Source organism: Poromitra crassiceps (genome assembly GCF_964638095.1).
Source record: "Poromitra crassiceps genome assembly, chromosome: 14".
NCBI lineage: Eukaryota > Metazoa > Chordata > Actinopteri > Beryciformes > Melamphaidae > Poromitra > Poromitra crassiceps.
This window is the reverse complement of record NC_139633.1, coordinates 41290070-41317268: the sequence shown is the minus strand read 5'-3', so window position 1 is coordinate 41317268 and position 27199 is coordinate 41290070. Positions and strand designations below refer to the sequence as shown.

Here is a 27199-nt window from a genome sequence, read left to right as displayed (position 1 = left end):
AAACAACACAGTATGTCCCTTTACTAAACAACAGACTGTCCATTTAATAAACAACACAGACTGTCCTTTAATAAACAACACAGACTGTCCATTTAATAAACAACACAGACTGCCCTTTAATAAACAACACAGACTGCCCTTTAATAAACAACACAGTATGTCCCTTTACTAAACAACAGACTGTCCATTTAATAAACAACACAGACTGCCCTTTAATAAACAACAAAGTCTGTCCCTTTACTAAACAACAGACTGTCCATTTAATAAACAACACAGACTGCCCTTTAATAAACAACACAGTCTGTCCCTTTACTAAACAACAGACTGTCCATTTAATAAACAACACAGACTGCCCTTTAATAAACAACACAATCTGTCCCTTTACTAAACAACAGACTGTCCATTTAATAAACAACACAGACTGCCCTTTAATAAACAACACAGTCTGTCCCTTTACTAAACAACAGACTGTCCATTTAATAAACAACACAGACTGCCCTTTAATAAACAACACAATCTGTCCCTTTACTAAACAACAGACTGTCTATTTAATAAACAACACAGACTGCCCTTTAATAAACAACACAGTCTGTGCCTTTAATAAACAACACAGACTGTCCCTTTACTAAACAACAGACTGTCCATTTAATAAACAACACAGTCTGTCCCTTTAATAAACAACACAGTCTGTCCCTTTACTAAACAACAGACTGTCCATTTAATAAACAACACAGACTGTCCCTTTAATAAACAACACAGTCTGTCCCTTTACTAAACAACAGACTGTCCATTTAATAAACAACACAGACTGCCCTTTAATAAACAACACAGTCTGTCCCTTTAATAAACAACACAGACTGTCCCTTTACTAAACAACAGACTGTCCATTTAATAAACAACACAGTCTGTCCCTTTAATAAACAACACCGTCTGTCCCTTTACTAAACAACAGACTGTCCATTTAATAAACAACACAGACTGTCCCTTTACTAAACAACAGACTGTCCATTTAATAAACAACACAGACTGCCCTTTAATAAACAACACAGTCTGTCCCTTTAATAAACAACACAGTCTGTCCCTTTACTAAACAACAGACTGTCCATTTAATAAACAACACAGACTGCCCTTTAATAAACAACACAGACTGACCCTTTAATAAACAACACAGACTGTCCCTTTAAAGGAGAATTCTTTTTTTTCTTTACAAAATGGATGTTATTTCTAGCTGGATTTATGATTTACAAGTCAGTGAACAGAATTTTCTGAAAATAAACCATTATAGAGCTGAACGGCACAATGGCCTGAAAGAGAGGTCGTAGGCGCACCTGCTGAGCACGCATCTCCGTCTTATGTTCTGCCATGCAGAAGCTCATATCCTTATTATATGATACTGTCATAAATGTGAGTCTCTCTATTGACCTCTGTCAACCTGCTGTCTGCTACTTTCCACATCCGGGGAAACCAAGTCCCGCGAGAGTCTCACATCAGTTGAAAGTTGAGCGTTCAGTGGATGAAGCCGTCATATTTAGCGTGGATATTTATCTGATTTTGAGAATATGGACGATGCATTTGAATTCAATGGCCGCCCGTATTGATTTGAGCCAGACTAACGTTATGGATCACACACTGAGGAGCGGAGCAATGGGAACTTCTATCTCTACCAATGTGACGGACAGCAGAGAGAGAGACAGGGTGAAAGCAACGTAAATAAAGCATTCATTTTCTCATTGTCTCTATGATATAATAAGGATATGAGCCGATGCGTGACAGAAAATAAGCTATTTACAGGACGAAAATGTACTTAGTAGGGGTGGGAATCACAAGTTTTATCACGATACGATATTATATTCATTGGACGATGCAATATTTGCTGATCTCACAAAATCTGCGATTTCAATACGATTTGATTCAAGGGGCTGCGATCGATATTAGATATGCATTGATTTATATCCGAGAGGGGAGCTAATATCCTCTCCCTCTTGTTCTTGCGTTGCCATGGCGCGCGCATTGTTTGTATGTGGAAAGCCGTGCGCTTGGGCAGAAATGGTGACGCAGATGTGGTGTGGAATTTCAAAATAAAATAATAAAAATTATCTTTATTTCTTATGGCGTCATGGCGATTTATATTGATGTTTTCACTGTGCATTGATGATGCTATTGGATCGTTGATCATTGAATCGATGCAGATAGATCGATGTGTGTATGATCCCACCCCTAACGCTTAGCAGGTACACTGCAGCCTCTGTTTCAGACCGTTGCGCAGGCCGTTGTAGCTCTATAAGGCTTTATTTTCAGAAGATTCTGTTCAGGGCGAGATGTAAAACATAAATCCAGTTGGAAATAAGCTCCAGGTTGAAAAGCCCAACAGATGAGCCGTACCTCAGCGCTCCGGCCATGATGCATCAGAACTGAGGAAGACAATGATGATGATGCTGATGAAGAGCCAGGCTCAGCCCTGCAACAAGAGGAAGAGCTGTTAGCTGTTAGCCCTACATGCACCTGGGGATTTCCTTATGGCAGCGATTCCCAACCTGTGAGCCGCAGCCCTCTGGTGGTTCGCGGAGGTATTGCATTTGATTACACTGTTTTTTTTTTTTTTTACTTTAAACAAATTTAAAAAAGCCTTGCTGATGGACAGCTCCTTCAACATGTTTCAGATGCTGTGTTAGTGACTGTGGAGAATAAAAAGTGCTCTGAGTGTAACCGAATGACGAGTGGGTTGGTTAAACTAGTGTCCTCTAGAGAGAGAGTGGCATCAGTGGAGGACCAAAATGCGAGCCAATGAACAGCCAGGAATGGGTCTCGCGCTACTTTTGCATGCTAAAATAAAGCTGATAATATACAATTTGATTCAAGCAAAAAAAAAAAAAATCTAAGTAAACACAAACTGTCTATTTTGCTGCAACTCAACAGTGCTGCTTAATCCAGGACCTTACTTCCTGGAACTCTTGAGAGTAAAACACTGGTCCATTGGAGTGAATGGAGATGTCGGGACTCTTCTATAGACACGGCTCTGGGTTAAACTCACTCCCCTGTATTAAAGGCCCGTTAATCAGCTAGCTCTCTTGGCGTAGTGGTTAGCGTGTGCGCCTTGGAAGCGGGAGGTCGGCGGATCGATTCCCGCTCTGGCCCTGGGCGAGCCCCTAACATGGGCTGCTGCAAGTGGCGTCAACACAGCGCAGGTTACATAAAGGCTACAAGCATTATTTGACCTCTGTATTTTTTATGGGGGCGGAGCTTGGCCATGAAAAGTTTTGAGATTTTCAAGTGTCTGAGTTGTAAAAGGTTGGGAGCTGCTGACCTATGGATCATCACTTCATGTGTGTGTGTGTGTGTGTGTGTGTGTGTGTGTGTGTGTGTGTGTGTGTGTGTGTGTGTGTGTGTGTGTGTGTCTAAAACTTGTGCGGGCAGGGTGGGTGAGAGGAGGTTTTACAGAATATAGGGAAACAGTGGATGGATAAATCCAGAAGGAGGCGGCAATGCAACATAAAGGATGCCAACTACCATAAAACACCACAGAAGAAGAAGAGGTGTGTGTGTGTGTGTGTGTGTGTGTGTGTGTGTGTGTGTGTGTGTGTGTGTGTGTGTGTGTGTGTGTGTGTGTGTGTGTGTGTCAGCACGGGGGGGGGGGGGGGGGGGGGGGGGGGGGCTCCTTTGCTCCTTGATGTCCAAGTATCCAAGTTACCCAGGGGGCAAAAACCCCCTTTTTTTGGAGTGCTGCATTTGCCCTGCCATAAAAGGTTGGCCACCAGAAATAATATCTATGAACCAGTAGGATCACAATCTATATGGACAACCCGGTCAACATGCTGCTGGAAATCCAATATGGCCGCCTCAATATTGGCCCCTATCATAAAATAGCTTTGGCGATAACCTTTGAACCAGATGAGCTAGAAATGCAAACTTGGTGTCTATTTCATGGTTTCAGAGCATGAGAAACTCAATGGAATACTTATCTTTATGATTTGGTGTGTCTGGACCCCTAATTTGCATGTTACCAAGATGGTGGCTACTCGAGAATGAGCTATCCAGGGGCCAAAGAGGGTTACAGGTATCGAATGTTATATAATATTGTGATCCAGAATTAAGCTTTTATAATTTAAAAAATCACATGACTCATCATCAGCATCAACAACCTGGTCAACTAAGATAGGCTATTTGCAAGATTATCAGGGATGCAGGGGCAGATGATCTTCTTGTAGCAGCAGGTCTCTGTCAGGAAGGAACTGCCAAGAAGATGTTTGGTGAAAAGGCTGACTACTACCAAACCTTACATGCCCTCAAGGTCCTCAGTGAAGCCATGTGGCGCCTGCTCTGGGAAGCCTTTGAGGCATGGGCAGCAGACAGAGACACACAGCCCTGGAAGCCCCAAGTTGAGTCGGTCTTGAAGATCCTGTTTGAGAAAGAGACAACTGGCACTCAGAAGTTAGAAATGATCCAGGCGAGGCGTCCAGAGATGGCAGTCCTAGGAGAGCAGCTGCTGCTTTTTCAGGAATCATTGAATGGGCAACCAACTGCAGTCCTCTGGGCAACCTTCCTGGAGATGTCAGATATTCTCCAAAGGTCTATCTACTACAAGCGGGAAGGTGACTGGACAGGACATCTCTGTGAATCAGCAATAATGCTACCCTACCTCACTGCAGCAGGCCACTACAAGTACGGGCAGCTATCTTTGCCTCTGTATTTGGCTGAGATGAAGAAACTACCAGAAACAGCTTCAGAGGTACATGAAGCACTGTTGGCAGGTGTATTTGTTGGCAGACGAGCAGATGGCAGTGACAACACTGTTTCTCTTGACATGCTACTGGAGCAGACCTATAATGCCGATACCAAGGAAGCAAGCGGTCTGGATGGCATTACACTCAGCCCTGCTGCCCGGACAAAATGGGTCTACACAAAACCACTCACTGCAGCTGTCTCTGCAGAGCTCAAGTCTATGCTCCACCTCCACTCCTCCAACCCACACCATGAGTCTGGTCAGAGTCGTGTAACCCGGGATGCAGAGATGGTAGTCAAGGTCATGGCAGCAGTGGAGACTAACCCATTTACAGTGACCACATCATCCATGATCAACATATCTACAGGACAGTGTGCCGATTCCACAGTCAAGGACGACTTGATCAGTGTGAAAGAACTGGGTCTGAAGGCACTGTGTGAGTCACTGTCCAGTGATCAGAAGAAGACAAGCATAATGAAGCTTAACACTTTCCACACTCAAAACACAAAATCCTAAAATTCTAAGGGGAAAACCTCAGGGCCTGGCAAGAGCAATGAAATCACTGCCCTCCTGCGCATGACCCAAATCATAGCCAGTGGCGGAGACCTCAACCTTGTTGACTTTATAAGCAACCATGAGTGCAGTGACTTCCCCCCTTCCCTCTTCCAGAAAGATGGCAGGATGAGAACAGGTACCAAGGCAAGCCTTGTGAAGGTCCTGAAAGAAGAGACCAAAGTTACATGCATCCCTGACCTGCCTAAAGAATACAGAAAAACAGCAGTAGTTATTGATGCCATGTATGCCATACGCCATTGGTCTTTCCTGAAAGGTGAAACATTTGGAACAATCGCTGAACGATACCAACGTCTGCTGTTGAATGATGTGCCTGCCGGCACAGAGATCATTCACTTCTGCTGTGACCGGTACAGTGGATCTAGTCTTAAGACAGCTGAGCAAGAACACAGATATGCTCGACCAAAACCTACCAAAGAATATGAAGTCAGTATGCATTACACAGCTCCAGATCCTCGGGAGTTTTTTGCTGTGCCAGCTAACAAGGCAAACCTATTGAGTTTCCTCTGCGACGAATGGTGTGAAAATGAGAATTTCAAGTCGGCCCTTGGTCCAACACATCTTTACCTGGGTGGGGGGTTTAAAGAAGAGACGAGGAGTGTGGTGATCAAGGAGGGGTCTATTGAAGATGTCCCTGCACTAGAATCCACACAACAGGAGGCTGATACAAGAATAATACTCCACACCCTGTACAGTGTCCAGAATGACAAAGTTGACAGAGTTGTCATCCATGCCAATGACACAGACATCATCATCATGTGCCTTTACTATGCAGCAACCCACCTCAGATGCCTTCCAGAGCTGTGGGTGAGAACAGAGCAAAATGCATACCTCCCTGTCCATCAAATGGTATCAGCACTGGGGCTCGCACAGTGTCGTGCCCTGCCCTTTATCCATAGTTTAAGTGGCAGAGATACCACCAGCTATCCCTTCTTCACTGGCAAGAAGGTATGGTTCAAGGCCAGCATGTGTCTGGATCTCCCAGCACTTGAGGAGTTTGGTGAAAACTCTTCTGATTCCCCCTCAGATGATGTCATCAATCAGGCACGAGACCTCACAATTGCTGTATACACATCCAAAGCTGACCACCCAGAGGATTTTGACCTGGGTAAGCTTAGAGTGTACAAGTTCCTCAATAATAGGTCAACCCTCCTAAAGCTGCTGCCCCCGACAGAAAATGCCTTTGACCTGCACCTGAGAAGAGTTGCTCTAGCAACCAGAACAGATAAACGTGCACACATCGCCAAGCCGGATATTCCTTCTTCCACAGAGTATGGATGGTCTCTCAGTGATGGCAATGCAGTCCCCCTTGCATCTACCGAGCCAGCCTGGCCTGTGTCAATGAAGAAGGCAATATCATGCAGCTGTATCAAAGGCTGCCAGAAAAACTGTTCCTGTGCGAAGAAGGCAATTCCATGCTACTTAGGATGCTGTTGCCAGGGACTGGAGACACGATGCAGCAGGATCAGTGCAACACATGACAACAGTGACAGTGAATAACATCGTACCATAGGCTTTATTGAAGCAGGCAAGACAGCACCATAGAGGTCAAAATTAACCTTTTGTAGGCAACCTCAACTCTGCTTCACTCTGTTTGTCACTAAGTAGTCTGTTACTGTTTTGTTCTGTTACTTGAATGCACACCACTATGTTAATTTATATAGCCCTGTTGGCAAGTCTGGGTGTGTGTATGTCTCTGTCATCCTTGAGATACATTGTGGGCGTTTTCTCAGATTTTTCTCTGCATCATCCCCACAACTCTAGATAGAATCTGAGGGAAAATGTAATACCATACATTATTTATGACTGTAGCCATATTGACAACATAGAAATGAAAGCTCAAACTGACCAAATGTGTTCATATTGCTTAAAAAGCAGACTTTTTGCCATAACAGTCAGCTGTCACTGTAAAAGTCATAGTAAAACTCATTTTCGGGTGGCGCCCATCTTGGAAATATGTAAATTAAAGGTCCAGACACACCCAATCATAAAGATAAGTATTCCATTGAGTTTCTCATGCTCTGAAACCATGAAATAGACACCAAGTTTGCATTTCTAGCCCATCTGGTTCAAAAGTTATCGCCAAAGCTATTTTCTGATAGGGGCCAATATTGAGGCGGCCATATTGGATTTCCAGCAGCATGTTGACCGGGTTGTCCATATAGGTTGTGATCCTACTGGGTCATAGATATTATTTCTGGTGGCCAACCTTTTATGGCAGGGCAAATGCAGCATACCCCCCTTTGCCCCCTGGGTAAGTGCCCTTTTTGTCCGTGGCTGATATTATGGTTTTTGAGAGGCCGTAGCAGGTGAAGTTTTAAAGTTAGAGTGGAGATACTGATATCATATGAAACTAGAAGACCTCAGGCATCCATTACTACCAAGCATGACATGCTAGCTTGTCGGGAAGCGGGCTAAATTAAACTAACGCTCCAAATTTAGGCAGAAATTTGGTGAGGGAAAAACGGGCATGGTCATATTCAAAGGGGTCCCTTGACCTCTCACCTCAATATATCTGAATGAGAATGGGTTCTGTGGGTACCCACACATCTCCCTTTACAGACATGCTCACTTTCTGCTAATCCCATGCCTGTTTGTGTGAGTCCAATTGTATTCGTGTGTGATGATGTTAGTCCACATAGTCGCCATTTCATTGTAGTGATAATTTTGGTTTTAACTTGACTTCACTGTATAAAATTACCTATTGTGACCTCTAGGGTAATCACAAGCTCGTGAAACAACAAACTAAACACCTAGGGCATTCAGGAGATGTATGGCATGGGGATGGCTATCATATTTTCCATTATATACTCTAAGCATTCAGCATTTGAATAGACGTCTATTGTCTAATCAAAACACAATGTTTATTACAGATTTATCACTAGAAGAACTTGACACACAGTTCTGAGCTGCACCTCAAATGAACCTTCAGGTTCCCAGCTTTCAGATGATGTGTAGCTACCACTTCTCTGTGACATATCATACTGTTCACCTGCTATCTTACCCCTAAGAAAAGACACAACAATATGTCTGGTAGGGAGGGAGGGAGTAGAAAGGTTAAAGGAGTTATTCTCAATAATATATGATTGTGTTTTCTTCATAGCCTATTTATATGTTGAATAACTTGATGATATGGTGGAGATAATGACTGTGTGCAAACTAGTGAAGTGCTGTGAAAGCATGTGAACTAAGGGTTACACTATACTCAACAATCATTTCATCAAGTTTGGAGCACCTGCCCCTCTAAAGGTCTCTGCACGGCCCAGGAGCCTGTGTGTGTGTGTGTGTGTGTGTGTGTGTGTGTGTGTGTGTGTGTGTGTGTGTGTGTTTGCGTGCGTGTCTGTGTGTGTGTGCGCATGCGCACGTGCGTGTGTGTGTGTGTGTGTGTGTGTGTGTGTTTGCGTGTGTGTGTGTGTGTGTGTGAGTGATGCAGAACAGTAATATGGGAATTTCCACTGCCTTTATGATGGTAATTCAGGGACGATCCAGGATTTCCCTCGGCTCACTTTAGTTTCAACACAAACAAACAAACTGATTCTAGGGATGCACCGATACCGATAACCCATATTAACATTGCTGTTATGGCCGATAACCAATATTTACCGATGTCGATATGATCTCTATAAAAAACACATTTTCATAATAATAAAAAAACTACTGAAAAACACATGAAAACACTGTGAATTTGAAAAAGTAATGCATTTCTTTATCTCCGAAACATTTGGAAAAGCCCATAAATCATAGATTTACCACAATGTTTCCTCTCAATGCGACGATTTTGGCTGATACCGATAACTGATATTAACATCGCAACATCAGACCGATGCCGATATGTTAAAAAATAACTAACATCGGCCGATACCGATATGATTGCCGATAAATCGTGCATCCTTAACTGATTCTATCACATTATATAATACACAATGCATTATATTATACACACCAGATTCTATGACATCCATCACTCTGAAACACATTTAGGCATAATTAAAGCGTCATTTTCTCAGCCTGTCACATCAGCCGATACCGATACAACGCCAATATCATCGTGCATCCCCTTAAATATACCACAGGTCAAATCTGAATTTGGCAAAAAGGGTTATAAATATTACACCCGATAATGGAATGAGTGATCAACATGAAAACACAGGAGAAGAGGGAGAACTAGACTCAAAGAAACCCACACAGCAACAACAACAATGATGAAAAAAATCAAAGCATCAATACTATGTACAGTATGTACACAGTATGTACATGTACTATGCATACATGTAGTAGCAGGCGTGTGTGTGTGTGTGTGTGTGTGTGTGTGTGTGTGTGTGTGTGTGTGTGTGTGTATGTGTGTGTGTGTGTGTGTGTGCACGTGCGCTCGTGCATGTGCGCATGTGGAAATAGGGGAGAGAAGGAGAGACAGTATTAATAACCAGAGGAGGAAAGAAAAAAAACAGAAAAAAACAGAAATAAATAATATTAATAAAAAAACTAGATACAAATAATATAAAATAATAATAATAATAATAATAATAATAATGGGTCGCACAACTGGACCTGCGCGTTGCGCAGGCCAGCTGAACTGCGTATGTGAGTCTGCATAGTGCATGAGGCTGCCAGGTGAGCCCGGGTGAGGCCGGGTGAGCCCGGGTGAGGCCGGGTGAGCCCGGGTGAGTGCGAGCTGCGCCTGCGAGCCAGCAAAGAAATTAACGATGAGGAGGAGGACAGGATGGAGGACGTGGATGAGGCACATAGGCTAGAAAGGACCGTGCTCTATTTCTATTATTGATAATAACAACAACAACAACAACAACAACAACAATAATAATAAATATGATGATGATGATGATGATGATGATGAAATAAAATGCTTTCTATGTTACTTGTGATTGTTTCCTTTCTGCATGTTTGTTTATTGTCCAATTGTGTTTGTATTTACATGTCTCTGGGAAAGAGAATATAGAATAGAATACAATAGAGCAGGGGTCGGCAACCTCTTTGATGTGAAGTGTCATTTTCAAATGTGCTTGTCAATCAGTGATGTGCCATTAATGACTCGCACATCACTATTTAAATCTCCAACGGATCTGTAATGTTATTCCATCCAATGAAATGAGAGCATTATACAAGATGCAGAGGACGGTCCTTCTCTGTCTTCTACGCTGGTTTTCCCCCCCTATGTTCTGCTGCCATGGAAGGCAACCAATCAGAGGCAGAGTAGAGTGGGTCACTACCGTAAATATACTAAATAACAGGCCGTGCAACTGCAAATGGCTGTGAAATAGGTAATTTGGCATTTCATCATTTCTACTGTCCATAAAAAGGCAGCTGCGTGCTGCTGTGCCACTGGTTACCCCTTTGCGTGCCATAGGTCGCTGCCCCCTGCAGGCTGCAATAGAGCCACACGTTCCTCTGCTCAGACTCAGAGTTGAGTTCAGTAGTTTTCCTGCTGGTTGTGTCCCCCCCCCCCCTCCCCTCTCTCCTCAAACTGTTTCCTGATCAAAGATGATGAAATTATGTTATGAATAACATAATTTCATCATCTTCATTTAAGATCTGTGCGTGGGGCTGAAAGTAACTAGTTACATTTACTGACATTACTGCAATTGAATAGCTTTTTTGTGTAGCCTGCTTGTACCCTACTTTTTTGAGTATTTCTTCAAGCCAGTCATTTGACTAAAGTACAATTGTAGTAATGTAAGCTAACACAGAAGACACAACAAGCAACAGAAACTGGATGGTAAACTGACAGTGAGCTAAAAGACTTTACTTTGTCTTTTCCACATCTTTCGCAGTTTAAAGAATAGTCTGAACTCTGATCTAAACATTCTGTTTTCTAAAAAGTAACTCTGACTTTTACTCTGATTACAATGAGCCAATTTCTACTTTTAGAGATTTTTTACACCAGTAGGTTTTTATTTTTACTTCAAGTAAAACATCAGCAAGTAACAGTATCCTACTTCTACTTATGCTGCTACTCTTTCCATCACAGACAGAGCAACACAAAAACTGTCATTTAGTTTAGTATATTTCTTCTTATTTATCTCAGCTGCAGCCTGTGAGCAGTGGTGGAAATTAAGTAAGCTAAATTTACAGTACTGTAGGCTACTTTTACAATACAATTGTGAGATACTTGTAGGCTACTTTAGCCTACTTCTACTACTTGATTTCTACTCCACTACATTTCAGAGGGAAATATTGTCTACTTTTATTTTTTGACTCCATTACATTTATTTCACAGCTATAGCTACTTTTCAGGCCACTAAAACATCTGATCATCTTTATCAAATAACTATAAAAATATTATAGGCTACTACCCAAAAGTAGAGCTAAATTAAGATTAGCTTCACGTTGACAGCTAATGCTGAATAGGCTACATGTATAGGCTGCATGCATGTCAATAAATCTGTATTAATAAAATAATGTAGGAAAAATATAACTTTCTAAATTCGGAGCCGTTTGCATAGGCTATGTTTACTTTGATTGGCTATGTTGCTGTCAATACTAGCTACATTTAGCCTACTGTAAGATTTTGAATGCAGGCATTTCTTCCATTACTGGTTTTCATAAACATGATTAGAGAGTAATGATAGTTGTTGTCATTGATCTGTCAGCTGAGCTCATGTGAGCTAAACAGACCTCTGAAGCAGGAACAGAGCAGACTTCCCTCCTGCAGCCTGATCGATATCATCGATCATTAATATGCAAATATGATCAGATATGCATTTTTTTTTACCTTGTTGAAGCGTGAAGTCCACAGTGTGTATGTTGTGTTCTGTTGGGTTTCGTCCTGTAACGTTATTTCCCCATACCGAAAACTCCTCTGTCTGTAACTGTCAAGTCAGCCGCAACGACACATGTCACTTCCTGTTTATGTTTCTTCGAAATAAAACGCCTCAGGAGGAGTCAAGAGGAGTCTGCATGAAATCAAACTGGGATTTTAATTCAAATAGGCCTATCTTATGTTTACAGTCAGAAAGGCCATATTTTTTTAAATAGAGGGAAAACATTTTCAAATTGAAAATGCTTCCCCCCCCCAGTCAAAATCGTCATTTCATCTCTCATATTTAGAGCCAGACTCAGAGGCAGATTTGATGGCAGGTTGAAACTGAGGCTTTTTCGTCTTTTTTTCAAGTTGTGATCTTTGGAGGTATTAGGGGGTAAACAAAATGTTTCTATTTTACTTGATTTAATTATTTTAATGTAGGCTAAATGCAGTTTACTTGTTATTCACGTTAATTTTATCTTATTTTTTACTTCTCTTCTATCTTTTTAATTATCTATGCTCTTTCCTTTTACTGTATCTACTTTATGTAAAGCAGTCCAGATAAAACACAGGGACAACAAAGTTCTGTTTTCACCCCACACTTTCTTTTGACGGTAGTGTCAGTGAACCGGATGTTCTCTCCGTGCTGTCCTCCGTAAATGTGACCAGCTTTCTGCTGTTGTCATGGTAACCTGACCTGTCAGTCTGGTTGGAAAACCCCGGAGCGCGAGGGGAATTCCGGCGCAGCGTGGCAAATCCAACCCGCTGATTGGTGGAGAGAGGACGAGGAGACCTGCCCACCACAAAAACAACAGCAAGCAGCAGTGTTTACAGCAGGGATACTCAACTTGCTTTGCCCGGGGGCCACGTTCGTGAAATGATAGAAGGCCAGGGGCCAGTTAATAAACAATCAATATACATTTTTCTGTAGCGGATTGTAGGTTTTTGGGGTGTCAGCCGGAGTTTAGTCTGACAATGTTGTGCACATTTAGGTTAAGTACATACATAAGTGCCTGGGTAGCGAGCAGACAGCGGTATTTGACAATTTAGCAGCTAAATCATAGATTATTGAAAGATATTCCATATTCCAGACTGAAATGCTATAACAGAAGTGGAGTATTGGCCAGAATGACATGAACATTTGGACACTAAGGCCATGTTACAGGCAAATCCAATTTGCTGATAAAGTCATTAATCATCATTATCTTGATTGGTTTCCCAAATCTGATTTGGGAGTGTGTCCGCACTGCCACAAATCTGATTCTCAAGTCGGATCTGTGTGGCCAGACCTAAACAGCCTATCTGCATGGGTTGCTATGGTAACGACGTGGGCGTCAGTAAATACGTACGTTGGTGACGTGGTCCTGCGCAGAAGCATTTGATAGAATTTCTACTTCGATACCGACCGATACCCAGGAAAATATGGATACTCGATACCATTTTCGATACCACGGGAAGGGGGGATGATGACACATCAAGAGGCATAAAAAATAAAGTGAGACAGATGGACGGACAGACACACACTTCTCCATAATCTAGTCCTGATCAAACTTTGAACTTGGACAGCAGATTAGCCTCTGCTCTATAGCTACCAGAACATGTTTAGCTTGTTGAAGCAACAGATACCCACCAATGATAGGGAGGGAAAAATATGTGATTTTTCATTAAAATAAAGCACTGATAGTATCAAAACTGTTGCAAATGAGTAGCCTATTCTATTGTATCCATTTTTTTTTTAGTATTGATATTTTCAATACTATCGATACTTTTGACAACCCTAATATGTATATACTGTATATATATATATATATACACACACACTGTATATATTATATATATATATATAATATATACAGTATATACAGTGTGTATAAATATATATATATATATATACACACACTGTATATATTATATATCTATATATATATATATAATTGATATGGCCTATAAAGTATATATATATATAATTGATATATGGCCTATAAAGTATATATATATTATATAATATATTATATATAGTATATAATTATTATTATATTATATACTATATATTATTAATATATTATATATAGTATATAATATTATATATATATATATATATATATATATATATATATATACACACATACATACCATTATTTCATTTAGAGAATGAAGGAGAAAGACTGTTTTGATCATTTTTGTTTCTGTTACCTCTAATATTCTGGACACATCACAATAAAATCATTCTCAGATTTAGGTCAGAGAGACAGAATTTCATCAAATGGGGTCCATAGCTCTAGTCTAATGTGGACTAATTTAGGGGTCCTTGATAGGAAAAAGATTGAGAACCACTGAAACCCTAACCCTAACCCTGAAACACAAACCTGTCGGTGCTACTTTGTCGGCTATAGGCTCCTTTATGCTCTAGTCCTAAATTTAATTATAATTAAAACTGTAAAATAACACGAACAGTAATAATATTCATCGTCAATTTCACGTCCATTTTTACAGCACTTTGCAACTCTTTTGATATATAATTATTATTCATTGGTTGATCAAATCATATCATAATTAATTACATAAAAAAGCATACTACTAATAATAATAATCAGCATAGATCATTTTGCAAAAAAAGTACAAAGTGCTTTACAGACAATAAAACCGTAAATAAAGCAAATAGGGAAAATAAAACAGTAAAATTCCTAGAAATGAGTTAAAAAAAAAGGCTTTAGTTCTTCCAGTCGCTGCAGCAGAAAACGTCAACACGGAAGCAAAAAGGAATTAGAATAATAGAGCAGTTGATATGAAATAGTGTATTTCATATGTAATGATGCAGTGCACTTCACAGAGTACTACTAAATAAAAATAAAGAACACTTTGTACAAATATTCCACAGAAAAAAGATGAAAGAACAGATGCATGTACAAACAAGCACGCTTTATTGATAAGGTACAAATAAAAAATGGACAAATAAAGTCTGAACCGGAAAAGGCTTCTGGTTTGTTTTTCTGCTGGTAGAGCAAGTTTCATTGTTAACTTAGCTGCAGGGCTCAACTGCCCCGTGTCAATTCAAGTTAATGTACATTTATAAACTCTTTGGATAAATTGGTGGACATTTGACGACCGTATAAATTCTGTAATTTGTTGTTCTGTCCGCAGCTTGTCTTGTCTGTGAACAAATATCTTAGAGTTTTGAGATATGTATGTTCTGTTCAGCTGATTCTCTTCTCCACTGAATATCCTCCAGTGTTGTTTGGACCTCGCAAAAAGTTCCCCCCTTCCCTTTCCAACTTCATCTTCTGACTTTAAAGGACGTTTGTGTGAAATTTACAGGGAGGAAATGTATTTTTACAGTGTTGCTGCGTTCAAGACAACTTGGAAGTTTATCGGAATTGGATTCCGACATCGTTGCGTTCATGTTGTAATTTAACTCTGTGGGGGGGGGGGGGGGGGGGCATGGATGGACAGCTATTTAGCTTACACCACCTCTGAGTTAGCATTGCTAGCGAACACAGGCTAGCTAATGTAATCTGTATTGCTCTAATCATCAAATGATGTGTTAAAACCATTCTCCGTTAATGATGAAGGCTGCCAGGGTGCACGGGGGATTAGGCCACATGCCACATGGAGCCATGGTCTTCCATGTAATTCCCAGCCTGAAGGCCGCCATGTTTGATGTTGTTACTGACGTCAAGTTGGACAAACCGGAGCTCTGAAATGATTCGCGAATTTCCGACCTGTAATTCCGAGTTGGACAACCGCTCAATTCAGCGTCGGAGCTCGTTTTCTCTGAATTCTCTTGAACGCAGCATGTGTATCCGATAGCACAGTGAGTCAGGTTTAAATGTCTCCAGATGTTTGTCCTTTCAGTCAGTCTGCCGGGAACTGAAGGTCGAGCAGCAATGCGTCCCGGACGATGGGGATGCTGTTCTCGTCGCACAGGAAGTGGCTGCGGAGGGTGAGCGCAAAGGTTTTCCTGGGGAGAGAGAGGAGAGCGAGGAGCCTCTCTGCTGCCTGCTGCACGAACCTCACCTCTGACCCTGGAGCTGAGAGAGAGAGACATACACACACACACACACACACACACACACACACACACACACACACACACACACACACACAGACAGAGAGGGAGAGAGAGATAGACAGACAGACAGGCAGACAGAGAGGGAAAGAGAGAGAGAGAGGGGGGGGGGTACAGAGAGGAGAGAGAGAGAGAGAGAGAGAGAGAGAGAGAGAGAGAGAGAGAGAGTTGTCAGTCATGCAAATAAAGCATACTGAATTGAATTGAGACAGACAGGGAGAGAGAGCGAGTCAGTGTGTGTGTGTTCAAGATTCAAGATTCAAGATTCAAGATTTTTATTGTCACTCCATGGTACAAGTATCACGTGTGAAATTCTTGTGCTATGAACTCCGTTTACAACATAGTACAAATATAACAGGGCATTTGAGTGCAAAAACAACAAGAGACACAACAAGCAATAAGGCAGTATAGTGATAAGACATATGCATATTCATGTCGTGTGCATACTTTAAACGTGCTTAAACATTTTAAATTCGGCGTATTTGACATACAGGTGCAAATAGCATATTCCTTATTAAACATACAATTAAACATTAGACATACGTAATGGTAGCAGCTACAGTACGGTACAGTACGGCTACTACACTATTTGTGTATGTTAAGGAGTCTCGTGGCCTGCGGGAAGAAACTGTTCCTCAAGCGATTTGTGCGTGCTTTTGGAACCCTGTATCTTCTCCCTGAGGGTAGCAGGGAGAACAGGCTGTTGTGGGGATGGTTTGTGTCTTTGATGATCTTCAGGGACCTCCTGAGGCACCGCTGTTTATACAGTTCATGCAGTTCTGGCAACTCACGTCCTGTTACGTGCTGGGCCGCACGTCTTACTCTCCCCTGGGGCGCTCCTATGCTGATGGTCAGTGGGGAGGAGGTGAGGTTGATGCGCAGGAACGTCCGGCGCACCTCATCCTCAGTGATGGTGAGAGGGCGGTCTGGGTCTGTGGGGGTTGGTTGTTGGGTGGGAATGGGAGGGGGTGGGGGTGCTGAGGGGTGGGGGGGGGAGAAGAGGAGGGGTGGTGGGGGGACGGAGAGGAGGAGGGATGATGGGGGGAGAGGTGGCAGGGGGGGGAGGAGAGGAGGGGGGGGGGTGGTGGGGGGGAGGAGAGAGGGGGGGGGTGATGGGGGGGAGGAGAGGAGGAGGGGTGGTGGGGGGGAGGAGAGAGGGGGGGGTGATGGGGGGGGGAGAGGAGGAGGGGTGATGGGGGGAGAGGAGGGGGGGAGGTGGAGGTGGGGTGGTGGGGAGGAGAGGGGTAGGGGAGGAGGGGGGGAGGGGGGGAGGCGCTCTGGCAGAGGGGTCGAACCTGGCGTAGAACGCGTTGAGTTCGTCTGGCAGGGTGGGTGACACGTTGGTGTTTTGCTGCCTTTCCCCTTTGAAGTCTGTTGCAGCATGGAGGCCTCTCCACAGGTGTCTGGGGTTGTTGGAGTCCAGTTTTGCCTCCAGCTGCCTTCCATATTCTCTCCGCGCTTTTTTTATTGTAGCTCGGAGGGCGTATTTCGTCTGCTTGTATTGTTCTGGCGTCCCGGACTTGAAGGCGGTGGTCCGGGCGTGAAGTGCAGCCCGGACATCACAGTTAATCCAGGGTTTCTGGTTTGGCATTGTTTTGACTGTTTTTGTGGGGACTATGTCCTCTGTGCATTTTTTTATAAAACATGACACCGTTTCAGCATATTCTTCCAGGTCTCCTGTGTTGAATTCTCCCCATAACACTTGGTCGAAACAGTCTCTCAGGATGTCATCTGATTCGTCTGACCAGCGTTGGGCGGTTCGGTAGACTGGGGGGTGTCGTTTTAGCTTTGGTTTGTGTCTGGGGACGAGCCAGATAGAGGCGTGGTCCGATTTGCCGAATGGGGGGCGGGGTGTTGCTTTGTAGCAGCAGGGAATGTCCGTGTTGCACTGGTCCAGAATGTTTTTACCCCGTGTGCTACAGTGTATATTCTGGTAGAGGGTGGGCATTCTCTTCCTCAGGTTCGCTCTATTAAAATCTCCTGCGACCACCAGCGCCGTCTCCGGCTGTCTTGCTTTCTGTGCGCTGATTGCGTGGTCCAGTTCTCTGAGAGCGTTCTTTGTGTCTGCCTGTGGTGGAATATACACAGCTGTGAGGGTGACACTGGTATATTCCCGCGGGCTGTAGTGGGGTACGCACTGAATCATGACATACTCCAGGGCTGCTGAGCAAAACGTCCCGATATTAGTGTTGTTGGTACTCGAGTTCTTATTAATCATCAAACAAACACCGCCCCCTCTTTTCTTACCGGAACGTTTTGGGTCGCGATCAGATCTGTGCAGGCTAAATCCAGGTATTGTGATGGTGTGGTCTGCTGTCTCAGGTGAGAGCCAGGTTTCAGTCAAACACATAACGTTGCAGCTCGCTATGTCCTTTTGGAACTGTGCCCGTGCTCTTAATTCACACATCTTGTTTTCGATCGATTGAACATTAGCCAGAAGAACGCTCGGCAAAGGTGGTCTGTTTGCCCGTCTCCTTAGGCGGACGTCCAATCCTCCTCGCCTCCCTCTTCTCCGTTGCTTCTGTTTGAGTTCGGGGAATTTGGCGAGGTCCGGTGCCAACCAGTCCTGGTTGGGGTGATTTCGGTGTTTATTCCTGATGTTTATTAGAGTGTCCCTGTCGTATCTGTGCGTGGAAGCGCTGGTGAGGGTCCCATTGTTGATGTCCTCCATTTGGCGCGCAGCGAGAGCAACAATAGTCCCCGTCTTTTGTTCGCTGTGCGCTGTTGTCCGCTGTGTTCTTTTCCCGCAAAAGTGCAAATACGCTACTATGTGCACTGTATAAAAGACGTTGATATATACACTGGATATTTACAAAGCGAATAGACGCAACGAAATTATAAAAAAAACGAAATTACTCTAAGAAAAAAGCTTATATCCTACGAAGTTTACGGAGCTCTCTAGCTGGTCGCCTTCTCTCTCTCCCGGCGCCCACACATGTGAGAGAGAGACAGACAGACAGAGAGAGAGAGAGACAGAGAGAGAGAGAGAGAGGGGGAGATACAGAGAGTGACAGAGAGAGACAGACAGACAGACAGACAGACAGACAGAGAGAGAGACAGAGAGAGAGAGAGAGAGAGAGAGAGAGACAGAGAGAGAGAGAGAGACACAGAGAGAGAGAGAGAGAGAGAGAGATAGACAGACAGAGAGAGAGACATAGAGAGAGAGAGACACACAGAGAGAGAGAGAGAGAGAGAGAAGGCTCTTTCACACACAGATCGCGCAAAATTGCAGTTCGGAAAGCCCGCAAAGCCTGGCAGCCTCGCCACAGAAATTGCTTTCACACACAGGCCAGCAGGACCGCCACATTCCCGTCCTGCTGTGTGCTTTCAGGCGACAGCCACTGCTCCCGGATTGAAAGGCGAGCCGCTGGAGGCATTTCCACTCAGCTCCTCGCTCAAATTAATATTTTCATAGGTTAGTGTAGCCTAGCCTACTGTATGATGAACAAATTAATTCAACAACCAAACATCGCTGAGGTGCAGCTGTGGTTGTTAAGGATAAGCTGATAAAGCTGCGCTCGTTAAGGATCAGATAAAACACGAAAGTGTTGTCCACATGCATGGTAACAAGGCTTTCAATATTCATCTGATCGACTTTATGCATCACAGACACACCATCATGTAGTCTATTCAGGTAGGCTACAAGGCTAATTCTTATCTTTTGGTTCCAGTTTTTTGTAAAGCAAATTATTCCCATCAAGTAGCCTAATTAGGGGCCGTTCTGAAAGACGACGCCCGCATATCAAACAGCTGCAGTCTGCATAACGTTCGTCGGGGGAATAGTAGCCTATAGACTACTATAACGTTAGTCGTTTTTGTAAGGGAATGCACATAACTGATTTCGAGAGGGAATATCATCAGACCAACTCGCCACAGCTATAGCCCTCTGAAGCTTATTATTATATCCGTTAATTTTACCTACTAATGTCAACATCGTTTGAGCATAAAGCCTAACCGCACGGAGCATTCCTCCTGGCGTCCCTGCAGTCATGATTGTATAGGCTACTTTTTTTACTTTCACTCACTTTCTTGATACATGAGGTGATTTCCCCTGTAATGTTTTTATGAATGAGCTGACCATTCGCACCTTTTCCGGCTCGCTGCGACAACGCTTTCAAGTGGAGGCGGGTTGCCAGGTAACCCGGCGCTGTTACTACCTCCCGTCGCGGGACAAAAGGCGTAAAACAATTATCCACCAACGCGCGTTCACGACTTTCACATCGGAGGCGCAAATCCTATTTTCCGTGCATTTTTCGGCTTTCAAGGCCGGTGTGAAAGAGCCTAGAGAGAGAGAGAGAGAGAGAGAGAGAGAGAAAGATAGAGTTGTCAGTCATGCAAATAAAGCATACTGAATTGAATTGAGACAGACAGGGAGAGAGCGAGTCAGTGTGAGAGAGAGAGAGACAGACTGACAGAGAGAGAGAGAGAGGGGGGAAGTAAACACAGCAGCTGAGACAGATGGGGATTTAACCTGCAACCCCCCAGCGACAGGAAGGTTTCTTAAGCCGTTTTCCCACATGCGCTTTGTACCGCTAAATGACCGGAACGTGGTCTAATGCCTGCATGTGGGAAAGTCGTCGTGCCGGTATAAGCGCGACCCCGTCATCGCCGACATTTCACCAGTTTCGAGCCAGTCAGAAGAGCGGTATGCGCAATAACAGGCGCAAGTGTAGAACGGGTCCAGTCATTTGCCGGCATGGGCGAGGTGTACACACGTTGCTTAATGTTCCAGCGGGCATAATCTAATCATTCGCGCACATTAAAGCAAACTGGCGAAATGATCTTGTGATCTCTCCTCTCTGCTGCCTGCTCGCTCTCTGGCCACAGTCGTTCAGTCCTCCTCCTTCAGTCACAGGCACAGCCCGACAGGGACACAGACAAAGCAAATGCACAAAGCGAAATGTGGAAGTATTTTGCTTACGTTGCCGACAGCGAAGGCAAGCCCGGACACATCAAACGAAGCCAGTCTGTAAAAAGTGCTTCAACGCGACGCAGGTGAACGGATAAACAAGCAAACTTATTTCACCATCAACAGTTTTGCCGACACGTCACTCCCCACCCGCTCTGCAGTGCCGCCCCGCCCCCCAACATACAGGCAATTTGGCTGCTAGATTCCCATATGCGAGAGCCGAAGTGTGAAGGGAAATGTCCGATATTGACTTACAGGTAATTTTCCGGTACGCATGTGGGAAAACGGCTTTAGAGTGGCGCGTGTGTGTGTCTTCTATGCACAATGACACCACAGGTCCGATTGGGCTGAAAATGTTCATGTGAAGTCCTGGAAACCACGTGGAAAGTCCTGGAAAGCATCTGGAAAGTCCTGGAAACCATCTGGACACCAGCATCAGTTGTATTGCTTTGTGCTTTGTGCAACACGTGCCCAGGGTTGGGGAGTAACGGATTACATGTAACGCCGTTACGTAATCTGATTACAAAAAAACGGTAACTGTAATCTGTCACAGTACATTTTAAGATGTGTAATCTAGATTACAGTAACGGGGGTATAGTAACGACGTTACAGGCGGGATTACATTCGCCCTTGCCTCTTCATTCATTTTACAAAATAACAACAAGAAACGGTGTAGCCTGGTGCCAGTGACTGACTGTGACGAGGACGAGCGAGGCGGAGCAACAGCACTTTTACGTTCGCTCAGTGTTTAGACAGATCAAGCGCCTTCCACATGGATTCTACTGAAAATATCATTTTCAGTATAGGCGCTTGTGTGTGGGGCTGTGTGTGGGGCTGTCAGCTACGAGCTGCCAGGCAGTGGCATTGAATGTATCCGCCTGATACCCGTGCTGCTGACAAACGCTGCTCTAGTCGGCATGGGGCGAGAGGTTTTTACTTTCACTACGGCCACATTCCACTGAGTCCGTGTTCGGTCCGTCTGCGCTGCGGTACGGCTTCGGAGCCGATACGTTTCCACTCTACTTGTGTCAACTCGTCAACTCCCACCTACTCCGCTGCGTTGCGTGTCTACTCCGTCCCATCTCCGACGATCCGGAGCTCTCCGAAAAAAGATACGCAAGGCTTCTATTTTTCACGGATGTCGGACAGTTGGAGCAAAGCTGCAGCAAGTTGGGTCAGGCGTGGAGTCAACAGGGCAGAAGTGCTTACAGCATTTCACTTCGTGTTTCAAGATTAAAGCAACAAGCTGCGTCTTCCACTCCACATCATGAAAAATACCCATAACGTAAATTAAAGTGGTCTTAAAAATAACTCTTGTTGTATTCTCCTTAACTTCATGTTGGTATAAACATTCTTATCTGGTTATCAATGGTAAAACATGCTTCATCTAGTTAAATAAGGGTTTTAGCCAGGACTCTTGACCAGGACTCCCTGGAAGAAGAGATCTTGTATCCCAATGGGACATTCCTGGATTAAAAAAAAAAAAGTAATCCAAAAGTAACTGAAAGTAATCCCTACTTTACTTTTAAATAGTGGTAATCAGATTACGTTACTAAGTACAATTTTTAACAAGTAACAAGTAACTTTAAGGGATTCCTATTTAAAAGTAACCTACCCAACCCTGCACGTGCCTTGCTAGTGACAAATGAAGTGAAATAATGATGCATAAGAGAGAAAGAAAAGATGAGAGGTAGAGAGAGAGAGAGAGAGAGAGAGAGAGAGAGAGAGAGAGGTAGAGAGACCCTGACACAGTGTGGTTCTCTCACCTGTGGGCTTGTGCAGTTTGTCTGGCGGGGCGTTCAGGATCGTCTGCAGCAGAACAGGAGGAACGCGAACACACAGCTCACTACCTCCCCCCTTCACGGTCAGCACGCCGGGCCTGCACACACACACACACACACACACACACACACACACACACACACACACACACACACACACACACACACACACACACACACACACACACACACACACACACACACACACACACACACAAACAAGTCAAATTTTTGAGTCAAGGTTTTGCATGAAATTCAAAAGAAAATAATTTCCCTTTCTGTTTCTGTTTCACTCTAGAGTGTTTTGGTTTGGTTCCATCATTTATTTGGTGGGTGAAACTGTTGGACACAAATCCGCCGGCCTCCTTCTGTGACTGATGGGATTATGTCTTCATCGTTCAACTTAGGACGAGCGACCAGACAAGTAATCAACTCAATAACTTGAAGTTACTTGAATTAGTAACTAATCCCTTACATTACTCGTTACTGTGGAAAGTAATAACTGCCAAAGACTGCTCAGATCCTAGGGTCCGGTTCGTCCCGTGAAGACGTCTAACCTGTAGTAGCGCCTCACGGTGGTGCAGGGCAGACAGGGGTAGCAGTGAAGACGTCTAACCTGTAGTAGCGCCTCACGGTGGTGCAGGGCAGACAGGGGTAGCAGTGAAGAAGTCTAACCTGTAGTAGCGCCTCACGGTGGTGCAGGGCAGACAGGGGTAGCAGTGAAGACTAACCTGTAGTAGCGCCTCACGGTGGTGCAGGGCAGACAGGGGTAGCAGTGAAGACTAACCTGTAGTAGCGCCTCACGGTGGTGCAGGGCAGACAGGGGTAGCAGTGAAGACGTCTAACCTGTAGTAGCGCCTCACGGTGGTGCAGGGCAGACAGGGGTAGCAGTGAAGAAGTCTAACCTGTAGTAGCGCCTCACGGTGGTGCAGGGCAGACAGGGGTAGCAGTGAAGACGTCTAACCTGTAGTAGCGCCTCACGGTGGTGCAGGGCAGACAGGGGTAGCAGTGAAGACGTCTAACCTGTAGTAGCGCCTCACGGTGGTGCAGGGCAGACAGGGGTAGCAGTGAAGAAGACTAACCTGTAGTAGCGCCTCACGGTGGTGCAGGGCAGACAGGGGTAGCAGTGAAGTCTAACCTGTAGTAGCGCCTCACGGTGGTGCAGGGCAGACAGGGGTAGCAGTGAAGACTAACCTGTAGTAGCGCCTCACGGTGGTGCAGGGCAGACAGGGGTAGCAGTGAAGTCTAACCTGTAGTAGCGCCTCACGGTGGTGCAGGGCAGACAGGGGTAGCAGTGAAGACGTCTAACCTGTAGTAGCGCCTCACGGTGGTGCAGGGCAGACAGGGGTAGCAGTGAAGAAGTCTAACCTGTAGTAGCGCCTCACGGTGGTGCAGGGCAGACAGGGGTAGCAGTGAAGTCTAACCTGTAGTAGCGCCTCACGGTGGTGCAGGGCAGACAGGGGTAGCAGTGAAGACGTCTAACCTGTAGTAGCGCCTCACGGTGGTGCAGGGCAGACAGGGGTAGCAGTGAAGTCTAACCTGTAGTAGCGCCTCACGGTGGTGCAGGGCAGACAGGGGTAGCAGTGAAGTCTAACCTGTAGTAGCGCCTCACGGTGGTGCAGGGCAGACAGGGGTAGCAGTGAAGACGTCTAACCTGTAGTAGCGCCTCACGGTGGTGCAGGGCAGACAGGGGTAGCAGTGAAGAAGTCTAACCTGTAGTAGCGCCTCACGGTGGTGCAGGGCAGACAGGGGTAGCAGTGAAGACGTCTAACCTGTAGTAGCGCCTCACGGTGGTGCAGGGCAGACAGGGGTAGCAGTGAAGAAGTCTAACCTGTAGTAGCGCCTCACGGTGGTGCAGGGCAGACAGGGGTAGCAGTGAAGACTAACCTGTAGTAGCGCCTCACGGTGGTGCAGGGCAGACAGGGGTAGCAGTGAAGACTAACCTGTAGTAGCGCCTCACGGTGGTGCAGGGCAGACAGGGGTAGCAGTGAAGTCTAACCTGTAGTAGCGCCTCACGGTGGTGCAGGGCAGACAGGGGTAGCAGTGAAGTCTAACCTGTAGTAGCGCCTCACGGTGGTGCAGGGCAGACAGGGGTAGCAGTGAAGTCTAACCTGTAGTAGCGCCTCACGGTGGTGCAGGGCAGACAGGGGTAGCAGTGAAGTCTAACCTGTAGTAGCGCCTCACGGTGGTGCAGGGCAGACAGGGGTAGCAGTGAAGTCTAACCTGTAGTAGCGCCTCACGGTGGTGCAGGGCAGACAGGGGTAGCAGTGAAGTCTAACCTGTAGTAGCGCCTCACGGTGGTGCAGGGCAGACAGGGGTAGCAGTGAAGTCTAACCTGTAGTAGCGCCTCACGGTGGTGCAGGGCAGACAGGGGTAGCAGTGAAGTCTAACCTGTAGTAGCGCCTCACGGTGGTGCAGGGCAGACAGGGGTAGCAGTGAAGTCTAACCTGTAGTAGCGCCTCACGGTGGTGCAGGGCAGACAGGGGTAGCAGGGGCGGTAGATTCCGTTGGCGTCGGTGTCGAGCTCTGCAGCACAGCGGCCACAGCCGGTGTAGGTGACATCACCGCTCAGCGTCGCCATGACGACGTCCAGCCCCGCACAGCTGTCCAGAACCGGCCGAGGTGCATTCTGGGAAGGAGGAGCGTCCTGGAACTGGAAGGCGGTGATGTGGACTCTGAGCTCCACCTCACCTGGAGGAGAGAGAGGAGGTGATAAGGACTCTGAGCTCCACCTGACCTGGAGAAGAGAGAGAGGAGGTGAGGTGGACTCTGAGCTCCACCTCACCTGGAGGAGAGAGAGGAGGTGATGTGGACTCTGAGCTCCACCTCACCTGGAGGAGAGAGAGGAGGTGATGTGGACTCTGAGCTCCACCTCACCTGGAGAAGAGAGAGAGGAGGTGATAAGGACTCTGAGCTCCACCTCACCTGGAGGAGAGAGAGGAGGTGATGTGGACTCTGAGCTCCACCTCACCTGGAGGAGAGAGAGGAGGTGATGTGGACTCTGAGCTCCACCTCACCTGGAGGAGAGAGAGGAGGTGATAAGGACTCTGAGCTCCACCTCACCTGGAGGAGAGAGAGGAGGTGATAAGGACTCTGAGCTCCACCTCACCTGGAGGAGAGAGAGGAGGTGATAAGGACTCTGAGCTCCACCTCACCTGGAGAAGAGAGAGAGGAGGTGATGTGGACTCTGAGCTCCACCTCACCTGGAGGAGAGAGAGGAGGTGATGTGGACTCTGAGCTCCACCTCACCTGGAGGAGAGAGAGGAGGTGATGTGGACTCTGAGCTCCACCTCACCTGGAGAAGAGAGAGAGGAGGTGATAAGGACTCTGAGCTCCACCTCACCTGGAGGAGAGAGAGGAGGTGATAAGGACTCTGAGCTCCACCTCACCTGGAGGAGAGAGAGGAGGTGATAAGGACTCTGAGCTCCACCTCACCTGGAGGAGAGAGAGGAGGTGATGTGGACTCTGAGCTCCACCTCACCTGGAGGAGAGAGAGGAGGTGATAAGGACTCTGAGCTCCACCTCACCTGGAGGAGAGAGAGGAGGTGATAAGGACTCTGAGCTCCACCTCACCTGGAGGAGAGAGAGGAGGTGATAAGGACTCTGAGCTCCACCTCACCTGGAGAAGAGAGAGAGGAGGTGATGTGGACTCTGAGCTCCACCTCACCTGGAGGAGAGAGAGGAGGTGATGTGGACTCTGAGCTCCACCTCACCTGGAGGAGAGAGAGGAGGTGATGTGGACTCTGAGCTCCACCTCACCTGGAGAAGAGAGAGAGGAGGTGATAAGGACTCTGAGCTCCACCTCACCTGGAGGAGAGAGAGGAGGTGATAAGGACTCTGAGCTCCACCTCACCTGGAGGAGAGAGATGAGGTGATGTGGACTCTGAGCTCCACCTCACCTGGAGGAGAGAGAGGAGGTGATAAGGACTCTGAGCTCCACCTCACCTGGAGGAGAGAGAGAGGAGGTGATGTGGACTCTGAGCTCCACCTCACCTGGAGGAGAGAGAGAGGAGGTGATGTGGACTCTGAGCTCCACCTCACCTGGAGGAGAGAGAGGAGGTGATGTGGACTCTGAGCTCCACCTCGCCTGGAGGAGAGAGAGAGGAGGTGATAAGGACTCTGAGCTCCACCTCACCTGGAGGAGAGAGATGAGGTGATGTGGACTCTGAGCTCCACCTCACCTGGAGGAGAGAGAGAGAGAGAGAGGAGGTGATATGGACTCTGAGCTCCACCTCACCTGGAGGAGAGAGAGAGAGAGAGAGAGAGAGAGAGAGAGAGAGAGAGAGGCAGTGAGGCCAGAACACGATTAGTGTTTTGTCCTAGGTAGGCACATACATAAAGAGCAGGTTGGCTTATTGTTGCCTCCTCCTGTAAGGTTACATATTGTTTCAAT

General features: G+C 45.7%; 2 protein-coding genes across 5 annotated transcripts in view; both read right to left on the bottom strand.

Moving 5' to 3' along the window:
- nfkb2 (nuclear factor of kappa light polypeptide gene enhancer in B-cells 2 (p49/p100)) overlaps positions 1–12110 on the bottom strand; it is an 85442-nt gene extending 73332 nt beyond the window's left edge. For 2 of the 3 annotated variants that reach the window (XM_083651035.1, XM_083651036.1), the window contains exons 1-2: positions 12021–12110; positions 2383–2458 (exon numbers count right to left, since the gene is read on the bottom strand). In XM_083651035.1, coding sequence (XP_083507161.1) covers positions 2383–2399 — 17 coding nt within the window. In that variant the 5' untranslated portion in view covers positions 2400–2458; positions 12021–12110. The remainder of the gene's footprint in view (positions 1–2382; positions 2459–12020) is intronic. The other variant, XM_083651038.1, reaches the window with a different exon arrangement.
- A 2838-nt stretch (positions 12111–14948) lies between these two features.
- The window catches only part of shld2 (shieldin complex subunit 2), a 36727-nt gene continuing 24476 nt past the window's right edge, over positions 14949–27199 (bottom strand). For both annotated transcript variants that reach the window (XM_083651111.1, XM_083651112.1), the window contains exons 10-12: positions 25254–25497; positions 22792–22904; positions 14949–16078 (exon numbers count right to left, since the gene is read on the bottom strand). In XM_083651111.1, the coding sequence (XP_083507237.1) occupies positions 15903–16078; positions 22792–22904; positions 25254–25497 (533 nt within the window). In that variant the 3' untranslated portion in view covers positions 14949–15902. The remainder of the gene's footprint in view (positions 16079–22791; positions 22905–25253; positions 25498–27199) is intronic.